Raw genomic sequence first — 11,944 nt, forward strand, 5'->3', positions numbered from 1 at the left:
GTTTATGGGCAAGGCACAGTCCTGTGAGGGCGGGAGCTGCTGAAACAGTAGATGCATACATTTTGTGTCCTCTGTGTTGAGCTTGGAGAATTGGACCAGCACTCAATGATGTTTTCAATTTCTCATTGCAGTGCGTTTGTGGTGGAGCGGCAGCCCTGTATGCCAATGCATCCAGATCGCCCACTGGTGATCAAAACAGGGGTACAGTTCACAACAAAAGTGCGGTGAGTTGTTGAATGAGTTCTTCTAAAGAGAAAGAATGATTTGAGACTAAGGTGACAATAAGCAAGGCTGCGTGTGTTCTGTACTGAGGTAACCAAAATCCTGTGTCAAAGATGCTACATTCTGAGACCTGAATTAAGTACACACAGATAATTTCTGTATTTTCTTTTTTTTTTTTTTCCACAATTCTGCTTCTGCTAGCCTTGGCAAAGAGCTAGCAGAAGGAGCTATGAGCTATGCAGGGAGGAGCAAAGAGCTATGCAGGGTAGTGAATCCCCCCCCCCCAATTGGAAAGCCTGCCCTACTCACTCTTTCTGACTTCTGAAATTTCACCTGGCATTGCTTACACACTTTCAGTGCTACTGATGCAGCCATAGGGGCTAAAACTGAGCAGATTTAAGCAATGAAGGCTGACATCTTCAAGATTATTATTGTTATTAACTTAATTTTTACCCCTCCTTTCTCCCCGGAGGGACTCAAGGTGGCTTACAAACAAGGTTAAAACAAATTAAAAAACATAATTTAAAAACAACTAAAAACATAATGACATATAAAAACAGTAGTCAGATAAAAAAGTAGTCAGGTAAAAGAGCATAGCACAGCAAATTAGAAAAGGATCAGGCCTGTAACCAGATGTTTAAAAAGATATTAAAAGACGTTAAAAAGGCCAGGAACTCAGACGGCTTGTCTAAACAGAAGGGTCTTCAGGCCTCGCCAAAAAATTTCAAGAGAGGGAGCAGTTCTTAAGTCAAGGGGAAGGGAATTCCATAGTGTTGTTGCCACTACTGAGAAGGCCCTATTTCTTGCCGCCGCTCCATGTACCTCCCTAGGCGGCGGCACTTGTAAAAAGGCCTTCTCCGATGACCTAAGAGAATGAGCTGGATTGTACAGGAGTAGGTGATCTCTAAGATACCCTGGCCCAGAGCTGTATAGGGCTTTAAAGGTCAAAACCAGCACCTTGAATTGGGCCCGGAAACAAAGATGCTGAATTGGTCCTCACTACCAGGTTCTGTCTGATACAACTGACAAAACAGTAGAAAAAAACACAATGCTGCTGATGGGGGAGTCCTCTTACCAGGGTTTGGAACCTAGTTTTGCTGTGCATTGCCAAGCAGTGTGCAGAATTCTTTGCTTGGACACCAGCATCACAGTTATTTTTACTCAAGATATTGCAGCAGATGAGGGGTGATATTGTGGAATCTAACCAAAATGTTTGGCTTTTCCAGGTTACTAGTCAAATTCCCAGAGCTGAACTACCAACTGAAAATCAAAGTCTGCATTGACAAGTGAGTCTGAGGACTTCTCTGAACACATTTGAGGGAGTGGGAGTTGTAGGAGGGGATTCTTCTGAGGACCCAAGAGTCTTGCATGGCACTTTCAAAAGGAGGTTGTGCTGATGAAATCTTTGGAAGGAGACGTGCAACCTAAGCCTGCTTAGCTTGGCAGCTGCTACAGTACAAGAGGATTTTGCAAAGATGAACCTTCTGCCAGTGTTTTGCTTGTAGTCTAACTCCAATGGCTTTGTTCATGTCTTCTCAAATTCTTTTAAGACAGACCCTCCCCAGAAGGAGAAAAGTCCCTGTTTTCATCCCTACCCCACAGAGCCCCATTTCCTTGTAGTACCAGCATATCTCCTTGTCTGCCCAAAGTACACCCAGCCTTTCTCTTTTCTGATGCAGGCCTTATTTTGATTTTGCATTGAATAGCGTAATCAGACCATCCAGGGCTCTTCTTCCTGACTTGACCATGCACTCTCTTTCTCTCACAGAGACTCTGGTGACGTTGCTGCCCTCCGAGGGTAAGTTCAAGTCGCAGCACTCTGTTACCTCCTCTTTAGGCTCCTACTTCCCATATGTGGCATTCTTCTACTGTGCTGGAACATGTGTGTTTTTGTTTTAATTGCTTAAAAACTCTAAAGACGTTCTGTCCCTTGTCCTTCCAGGTCCCGCAAGTTTAACATCCTGGGCACAAACACCAAGGTGATGAACATGGAGGAGTCCAACAATGGTAGCCTCTCAGCAGAGTTCAAGCATCTGGTGAGCAGCTGTGCTTCCCCCTTCCCCTGCAGGATGTCTGGAGGTTCACCCGCCAGGCAGTCTCTAATTCACCTTTCTCTTCCCAGACACTGCGGGAACAGAGGTGCGGTAATGGTGGAAGAGCAAACTGTGATGTGAGTACCCCCGGCATGCTGTTGGTATGAAATGAATTGTGAAGACTGGGAGTAGTTCCCTGCCCAGCTGAAGTACTGAAAAAAGAAATGTCTTCCCAGGGCACCGTCTCCTCCTTCCCTTCTCCAACTGCAGTCTTTCCATGGAGTCTTCCATAACTGTCTGGACATTATTTTCTGTCTAAAATGTTCAGTCACACATTTCTGCAAAGTTAAAAAATCACCCTGAGGGGAATGGAGAGGTGGTCAGTGTTGGTAAGGTACTATGAAGCAACCAGGCACGCCTCTGTGATTTGGTCACTGATTAGAACATTCACCATGCCAGTTTTTATATGTAACTGTATAGGTCACTGCTATCAGAAACATGAATGTAGACCATGCTCCAAGCCTTCTGCCTATCCTATCCTTGGCCAACAGTTCTCCTCAGTGCAGTTACCTGTGCAAAGGGGAGAGAGGGAGGGGCAAAGTGCCTGGAGATGTCAGTCAGTCAGTCAGTCAGTCTGTCTGTCTCTCTCTCTCTCATGCACGCCTCTCTGGGTAGTGTATATGAGGGTGTGTCTGTATGCAGGAATGGCATTATCATGTACGAGACAGGCGCTTACTTTGCTACCATTGGGTGCGACTGGAGCAGGCCTGGATATAAATTCTTTCCTGGCCCCAAGGCTCACTGTGTATCCATGGGAAACTTTAAGGTTATCCTACTCTCTCTAAGGCAGCTAGGAAGCTAACATGAAACCATATTTTTGAAGGGCTAAATCTTTTTGTTGAGAAATGTTAATCCCCGCCCAACGTCCTTTTCAGGCTTCTCTCATTGTCACAGAAGAACTTCATCTCATCACTTTTGAGACTGAAGTTTACCACCAAGGCCTGAAGATTGACCTAGAGGTGAGCTCGGCAGATGTGGAAGGTTGCCCCTTTTGCAGGAAGATTAGTTTGTTTCTGACAAGGAAGACAAAGCGCATCCTCTTGTCCACTGGCATACCTGAGGAGAGGGGCAAGGGTTGTAAATGCCCAAGGCAGCACTCAGTCAGGGTGCTGCTGATCCACTCCTCCCCTCCCCCCACTACATTCTGTTTTTGTGGAAGCCACTGCTTGTATATTACTATATAAGAGGTGGCCCATAGATCTGAGGGCTGCCCATTCTCCCCTTTCTTTAATGGGGGGCCCTCAGATTGATGCAGAACCACCAGCCATGCTAATCCAAGGGTCACCCCTTCTCATTTTTAAAAAAGGGGAAGGAGAAGGAGCTGCTCTCAGATCAGCACAAAACTGCAGCCTCTGTTGATGCAGTTGGAGGGGAGAAAACACTCTGGATCAAGATGGCTTTTTTAAAAATTTATTTTTTTCTGTGCCTGCTCTGTAATGTGTTTATTCCCAAATCTTGACATTTCAACTGGGAATGTTCATGAAAATGAGCTTAGACCCAAACAAAAATGATAGATTCCGCAGGGATAGCACTACTTGACTGTTAAAGCAAAAATGACCCAAGGTTTGCCAGCTTTTTAAGGTGCCATAAGACAGGGGTGTTTTTTGGGGGGGGGGGGCAGTCATTGATTTTCTTCTCTCATCCCACCTCACCTCTGCATGTGAAAACCAGAATTGCAAGCCTGTTTCATCACAAAGTTGGAAGGCATCCCATGAGGTTATCTGAAGACAGTTTGCTTTGCAATGCATGGGAACTATAATCTTAATGATTGGGTTATCTAAGAACTGAGGGATGCTTCATATGGCAGCTTGAGGGACAGAGAAGTTTAGGTTCAGAGCAATTATCTTTTTTTTTTCTCCATAGACTCACTCGCTTCCTGTCGTGGTGATCTCCAACATTTGCCAGATGCCAAATGCCTGGGCATCCATCTTATGGTACAACATGTTGACAAACAACCCCAAGGTTTGTAGAACTTCACAATCCTTATGGCACAAAACAAAAGGTTACCTTGATTCAAACTTATGACTGTTCTTATTTTGGTAGAACGTGAACTTCTTCACTAAACCGCCCATTGGCACATGGGACCAGGTGGCTGAGGTGCTCAGCTGGCAGTTTTCCTCCACCACCAAACGAGGGCTTAACATAGAGCAACTGACAACACTTGCTGAGAAATTACTAGGTAACAAGACTCCCTCCCCTTCTTGCGATATCAGCCACAAGAAATTGCTGCCTTCTCTTTTGGTCTATTAGCGTATCCAGCTCAACAGCATCCTCTCTTAGCTCACTACCAGTTATCCTTTAATTGAGGTTTGGAATGTGAGATCAAAACATGTTCAAAGTGTTGGCGATTTGGATGACTGGAAGCCAAAATATTGCACTGTTATGGAAATACTTGTACAGTTGGCCCTCAGTATCTGCAGGGGAATCTGTTCCCAGATCCCCTATGGATAATTAAATCCGTGGGTGGGGGCCATCACCCACGTTCCAGAGGTGGTCTAAGGTCCAGGGAGGCCACACATGAAAACTGGAAGTGCATTTATAAGACTCTCCGAGGCAGCACAAAACCTCCCTGTGACTCAGACCACCTCCTGGACATGACCAGAAGACTCTTCCAGTTGCATCCAGGAGGTACAGGTCAGCCGAGATGACGTGTTGGGACCCACGTTGGGTCAAATCTGCAGGTCCTGAATCCACAGATAAGGAGGATTGACCTGTATATAGCTTTTCAGTGATAAAGTTCTCAAAGGGTTTTACATAGCAAAATACATATCAATTCTTTTCTTGGCCAAGTCCCAGACAAGATTTTAAATTCAGTGCTTCTTGATTTATTCCCCCCCCCCTTCTCATTTCAGGGCCAGGTGTCAATTACTCTGGATGTCAGATAACATGGGCAAAGTTCTGTAAGGTAGGGCCTTTGGAAGGTCAAACATAGGTGTTTGTTCGGGGTGTGTCTGCTCTTTGCTTATGCTGGGGGTCTGTTTCTGTAGGAGAATATGGCTGGCAAAGGCTTCTCTTTCTGGGTCTGGCTGGACAACATCATTGACCTGGTGAAGAAGTACATTTTGGCCCTCTGGAATGAAGGGTGAGTACCTGACATGAACGTGACTGCAGTTGCCAGCACCTCTGTCCCTAAAAGAGGCGGGAATGCTGCCAGCCTGCCTGTCATCAGTAAATACCTTAATACTGATCTTCTTGGGGCAGCAGTGCTTGGAAGCGTTCTAAACCGTTGGTGCCTGAGACCTTGGTGCATTGGGAACAAAATACTCATGTTGAAAATACATGAGGAAGCAAAACTGTGTTTCTTCCTCTTCTTCAGATACATCATGGGATTCATCAGCAAGGAGAGGGAGAGGGCCATCTTGAGCACGAAGCCACCAGGCACTTTCCTGTTGCGCTTCAGTGAAAGCAGCAAAGAAGGTGGAATCACCTTCACATGGGTAGAAAAGGATATTAGTGGTAAGGAGTGCAGCCTTGAACATACGGAAAAAATGCGTGTTATGCATATATATTCTCATATAAGCGTGCTCTTATTCTGAATCAGGCCATTGGTCCAGGATACTGTCTTTTCTTGACAGGCTTGGGCAATGATTTGGTATGACCAGCGATCCTTTAACTGGAGGTGGCAGAGATGGAACCTGAGGCTTTTTCATACTGCTGTTTTACATCTTCTGAGAAGTTGTACCATTTATCAACATTCAGTTGTAGATTGCCCAAGTAACATTGCACATTCCGTGACATCAGAGCAGCTGAACCAATAGCTAGAGACAGTTAAGTAATAACTAGAGACTTGTCAGTAATAGTTTTTGTCTACCTAGAGTTCCTTATTTTCTAAAAAAAATTTATTTTTCAGACAGATACTTGTAACATTTTGTCGTTGTTCTTGACTCCCTTTTTCTTTGGGGTAAGAAATTGTACACACTGCTGTGTGTGTGTTTAAATCACCTTTAACTCAAGATTTATTCTTGATGCAGGAAAGACCCAAATCCAGTCAGTAGAGCCCTACACCAAGCAGCAGCTCAATAGCATGTCCTTCGCTGAGATTATTATGGGTTACAAAATCATGGATGCCACCAATATTCTGGTCTCCCCTCTTGTCTACTTGTACCCTGATATTCCCAAAGAGGAGGCCTTTGGAAAATACTGTCGTCCTGAGAGCCAGGAGCATCCTGAAGCCACCGACCCAGGTAGTTGTTGACTTTCTGCGCTGTTTCCCCACTTTTTTGATTTGTTGGGTGGGTTATGAGCTAAAATAGTAGAAATTCTATCTTCTTGCTTCTTATAGGGGAGTTTTGTGGTAGCAGGTTGCTGCACTTGAATGAATATGCTCTGTACAGATATATCATGGTCTTTCTCATCTTTTTCTGAGCAAGACTCACACATTGTATTATATTGTACTTGTACCCCAGATTTACTTAATTCCGGATTGAGTGAAGTTAGTGATAAAGTAAGGAATCTCTCCCCGCCCAACCCCCATCTGCTCTCCCTACTCCTTCCTTTCTCTTCTTGAAGGTAGTTAGTTGGGGTTAGAAGGTAGTTAGAAGGGGTTTTTTCACTAAGGCCCCTGTGAAGGTAGTAAATGTACTTGGTATTCCATCCTGCCATGGCACATTCTCATGAAAGAATTTGGTATATTTGTTTCCTGGCTTTTATCCTGTTTGCAATCATCAATCTGAAAAGGGATGATGGAAAAAGCAAACCCAGAAAATCAGAAGGCAATTCAGGACAAGCCCTTATTAGTTGTTGCTAACCCTTCATGCTTTTCAAAGTCTGATTAACAACTGAGACAGAAGACAAACAAAAAGAACTTTCAGGTTATGTTTGACTTGCCAACTGTGAATTTGGTATCGCCTAGGTTTGTAGAGATACTATGCAAATTGCACACAACTATCAAGATGAAATCTCAGTTCTGGGATGGTTTGTGGTGCTTCTCTTTCTCCCTATCTCAAACTCTGTTTGTAGAGAGAGTAGCAAAGAAATTGGAGAAAGATTTCTCTGTGTTCTTCAGTAGGAACTAGCTAATGGAACGTCTCTTTCCTTTCTTCCTCCGTACCTCTCCAATCCAATAGGCACAGCTCCATATCTGAAAACCAAGTTCATCTGTGTAACCCCGTAAGTATTTCTTCCCTTCAAGAGAGTGGGATCTGACAGCACTGTGGGAGAGAACAAACAGCAATTAAGTGAGGCTTATTTATAAAGAGTGCACACTCTTTTTACCTGTGTTAGCTGGATGCTCCTGTCCAGAAACATGCCCATTTCCACACTGAAATGTGGCACAAATGGAAAGTGTTTATATGTGCTTCCCTGATCCATGAGTGAACAGAGTCCTCTTGTTAAATTCATCACAGGCAGAGAGAGAGTTTTTGAGAGTTTTATCCAGGTTACCAAACTCCTAGCTTATTTCCTCCTCCTGAGTCTGTAGCAGTCACAAAAACATTTTGTGTCAAATGTGTAGGGTTTTTTTTCTAGATCTGGTTGTACCCCACTGCACAGAGCTGAGCTAGTGGTTCTGGAGCTGGGGCCATGCCTTTACAGCTTCTAACTTGTACCTCTTTGCTGCTCCCTCTTCTTTTTCCCCTTCCCTCCCCACTTTCCAGAACAACTTGCAGTAGCACCATTGAACTGCCCATGTCTCCTCGCACACTCGAATCCCTGATCCATTTTGGCAATAATGGCGAGGGAGCAGAGGGAAATGCCAGTGGTCAGTTTGGTGAGTGTATCGCCCATGGCACTCCTGTGTGTGGTGGAAGCGGGGGATTGTTCTGCTCACGCGTGTGATTTTTGTACAGAAAACGGAGTGCCAAACTTGCACAACTTGGGGTACAATCCAGCTATAACTCAGCACTTAATTCTCATTGATTGGTTAAGTACTGTACATGCTTAACTCCCTCATTGAAATCAACAGGACTTACTAATGCTTAACTTGGAAACTAGATTAAATGTATTTATAATGAAGAGGAACTTGAAAGGAGGGCCAGGTAAATGGCAAGATAGACAAAAGCAGCTTAAAGATGGACATGTAGGGAATGTTCTGTCTGTCTTATGAGTGCCAGCAGACAGCAAGGGAGATTTGGCCAAGCATGTACCAGATTCCAGGATGAGCAAGAGAGGCTGAGGATGAAAAATGAGCGAAAGGGGAGGAAATGTAGATGAGAGGAGAAAAGATAGTACAAAACCTTGAAGAGCCTTTAAGAGGGAGAGATGAAGAATTATATGAAAGAGGCTAAAGAGTACTTGGGTGCAAGCAAAGCACCTTGCAAGAGTGGAGAGCAGGGAAGCCTGTATGGGAGGGGGGCGTGAAGAAAATGAGGAAGAGAACAGAGTTAGCAATTAAGGTATGGTAAGTAGCTACGCAATGCATGATGCAGAGGACAATGTATATTCTTGGCGTAAAAAAAAAAATCTGAATTCTCTTTGCCAAAGGTGGAATCTTGCAACCTGTATAAATTTGTTTCTAAGGCTTGTGTAATTTTGTTCTTCTGCTAGCAGTGGCAAGAAGCAGTTAGGTGTGTGGGACTCTGAAGTGTTGCCTGTTGAACCCTCCTTTCATTTTCAGAGAGTTCATGAGCCATTGCCCACACTCTTTTAAAGCCTATTTTTTTGCAATCATATGGGCTAGAAACATGCCTTGTTAAAAATGCAGGGTTCTCAAGAATGCTGAATTCCACAGCCAGTATCTTATGGCATGGGTTTTACTGTGTACACATGGAATCAAGAAACTCACATGACCCTCAGCATGTTGCAGGCTTTGGATTTGTCCTCAGCCATCTCTAGCCTAAGAGTACCCTTATACTGCTGCTGAAACATTTCTCTCTTTCTACATCCCTTGCAGAGTCCTTGCAAGTCTTTGACATGGAGCTGACTCCGGAATGTGCATCTTCGCCCATGTGACCGGCACCTCCTAAATGTCTGATCAGTTCTGGAGTTCTGGCATCCGTTTGCTTCTGCTTGCATCATCATGGAGCCTAGTCAACAAAGCTCCACATCGCAGGAGACATTTGTTTGAGGGTCCTCCTCTAGCCACCTTGACTACATCATTACTGGCAGCTCCTTGGCTGCGTCCACACTAGAGGGAGGGAAGCCCTACTTAACTATATTTTCCTTGTGTATAAAAGTTGTTTGCTTAAAGGAGCGTTTTGTTTTTTGCTAGACCAAGTGCCTCTTCATGTCCACTCTTCAGTAGTATTTGTTGGCCTCCTGTGTATGTTTGCTGCATGCTACCAAACGCTTAATGCTAACATCCAAGTGTATCCAGCCATGAAGCAACTGGCTCTTCTTATTGAGCAGACAGGATTATTTCCAGCAGCTCATATCGATGAACCCAGGGAGGAGAGAGAAAAATGTGGGTTGTATGTGGGTGCATTTTTTTCTTTTCCACAGTCAAAGATGCATTCTCTGCCCCACCTCTGATTTTTAAATTTTGCCAAATAGTGTGACAATGAACATAAAAAATAGTACAATAGGTGACTGTTCCCAAGGCTATAGAAATGCCATTGGCTTGGTCACCTGAGCACCTTGATGCTAGCACCTAAGATGTTGAAATATTTTTCCACCCCTGAGTGTTCTGACTTTACAAATAGGCAACAGAGACTGAGAGTGTGATGTGCCCAGGGCCACACAGCAAACTCATGGCAAAGGTGGAATTTGAATCCAGGGCATTTCTTTCCCACCCTGTGCCCCAGTGTACACGATTCTCTTCCTCATAAGAGCCCTTTGAAGTAGGTTGGCCTAGTTCAGGGTCACTGAGTGGGGATTTGAATCCAGGTTTTGGACACACAGACACAGAGAGAATAGGGCATTGGGTTTTGGGGAGCCCTTGCCCTCCGCTACTAAGGCCTTAGACCCAAGTGAGACACCCATGCTGAGGTAAGAGCGCCACAGTTGGGCTCCCACTGCAGGCCTGCTGTCAGCATTTAGCACCAGTTATATTTTGTTGTTGTTTATTACACTGTTATCCCACCCTTCCTTGAAGGAGTTCAAGGTGGCATACACAGTTTCCCCTAACCTCCTTTATCACAGCAACCCTATGAGGCAAATTAGGTGGAGAAAGCAAACAAGTTGGCTGGGAAATTGCAGGACAGGGAAAAAATAAACACCTGAGATCCTGATAATTTAGGGCCCAATCCTATCCAATTTTCCAGTGCCGGTGCAGCTGTGCCAATGGGACGTGCACTGCATCTTGTGGTGGGGCAGCAGCCACAGAGGCCTCCTAAAGGTATGGGGACATTTGTTCCCTTACATTAAAGCTGCATTGCAGCTGCATCAGTGCTGGAAAATTGGATAGGATTGAGCCCTTAGTTGCAAGTCTCAGATGTGGAACCTGTGGGGCCCTCTGGCAGTGACATGAGCTCTCCAGTATTATTTCATGGTGTTGTCTGGACAGGAGGCAGATATTATAGCCAAAACCAAAGCTGTTAGGTTAATTATTTTTTCACTGCAGCAGTCTTTGCTGTTGGGAACAGAATAGTCAATTCTTTTGTAACGTCAAACCTAGAGCAAAGCTTGCCCTGGTTCCTTCTCCCCAAATAGCTTATTCATGCCAACCTCGACTTTGAACTAAGCTTCCCGTTCCCAAGTCTTTTAGTAACTGCTATCTTAGACCATAAAAGTTTTGAAAACAAAATTTTTGTATATTTTATTGCTGTATCTACAGGCTTCAACTTCCTCTGAAATAAACATTCTAACACCACCTTTCTCTGTTGGAAAGTAGCTGCCAGCGAGTATTTTATATTCTCTCTCTCTCACTCACACACACACACACACACAAGGACTGCTGGATGATACCAAGTGGAAGAGGAATGAACTATATCACTGACCAACTCTATTAATGAGAGGGTGCTTTTTGTGCTGCAAGACTAAAACATCACTGAAACTTTGTAGCTGATAGTGGAACTTTCAGCTTTCTTTTATCATACTGTCTCCTTTCCCAGTAACCTGATGGGGGATAAACATAGGGGAAAGTCTAGGAGCAACTCCAAAGCAAATATAATGGTTTCTCAATAAATAGTCTCACAAATGAGTCAATGGCAATTGACTGGGAAAATGGCAATTAGCAAATAATGAACTCTCCCAGCAGTGGGTTGATCGGAATCTTGTGTAATGACTATCTCTTTCTTGGTTCTTCTTTTGGAATAGAATCCCTATGGTCCAGTGATGTGTGTAGACTTATAAAGCAAGAGTGCCCACGCACAAGCACTCAGCAGTTAAGGCTTAGCTAGTTTGTTTGCAATGAAGTGTGTATAAAGTGCCTTGCTGCATCAAGCCAAGGTCCATCTGGCCCACCATTCTGCAAACTGAACAAACATCTATAAAAACTGCTGCTGCTTCAAAAGGTGTGGTGAAATAACTATTTTCATAGTTATTTGGGGTGTGGTTTGTTTTTTTTCTCAAACTGATCTCTAGCCCCTCTGATCCCCCACATTATTGCAGTCTATAATTAAACACCCAGTATTCCAGGTACAAAACAACGTCAAAAACAGCCACATCCATATAAATGAAATTAAATGCAGATGTAAAAAGATAAATAAAATAAATTAGGTAGTTATTTCCAAAGCCCTCTTTTAAAAAAAAAAAAAAAGCTGTAGTGACATGATGCAGATGGAAGGCATGAGAGCTAGGAGGGGGTAAGAAAA

At 44.1% G+C, this 11,944-nt stretch overlaps 1 protein-coding gene across 3 annotated transcripts in view; it reads left to right on the forward strand.

Annotated features, from left to right (window-relative positions):
* Positions 1-11,018, forward strand: part of STAT3 (signal transducer and activator of transcription 3) — a 45,747-nt gene extending 34,729 nt beyond the window's left edge. For 2 of the 3 annotated variants that reach the window (XM_066631352.1, XM_066631353.1), the window contains exons 10-24: positions 132-224; positions 1,449-1,508; positions 1,991-2,020; positions 2,165-2,258; positions 2,345-2,392; positions 3,191-3,274; positions 4,179-4,277; positions 4,359-4,494; positions 5,168-5,220; positions 5,303-5,397; positions 5,632-5,771; positions 6,287-6,502; positions 7,382-7,424; positions 7,910-8,022; positions 9,145-11,018. In XM_066631352.1, coding sequence (XP_066487449.1) covers positions 132-224; positions 1,449-1,508; positions 1,991-2,020; positions 2,165-2,258; positions 2,345-2,392; positions 3,191-3,274; positions 4,179-4,277; positions 4,359-4,494; positions 5,168-5,220; positions 5,303-5,397; positions 5,632-5,771; positions 6,287-6,502; positions 7,382-7,424; positions 7,910-8,022; positions 9,145-9,203 — 1,363 coding nt within the window. In that variant the 3' untranslated portion in view covers positions 9,204-11,018. The remainder of the gene's footprint in view (positions 1-131; positions 225-1,448; positions 1,509-1,990; positions 2,021-2,164; positions 2,259-2,344; positions 2,393-3,190; positions 3,275-4,178; positions 4,278-4,358; positions 4,495-5,167; positions 5,221-5,302; positions 5,398-5,631; positions 5,772-6,286; positions 6,503-7,381; positions 7,425-7,909; positions 8,023-9,144) is intronic. The other variant, XM_066631354.1, reaches the window with a different exon arrangement.
* The last annotated feature ends 926 nt before the right edge of the window (positions 11,019-11,944 follow it).

This window comes from Tiliqua scincoides, chromosome 5, assembly GCF_035046505.1.
Source record: "Tiliqua scincoides isolate rTilSci1 chromosome 5, rTilSci1.hap2, whole genome shotgun sequence".
Classification (NCBI taxonomy): Eukaryota; Metazoa; Chordata; class Lepidosauria; order Squamata; family Scincidae; genus Tiliqua; species Tiliqua scincoides.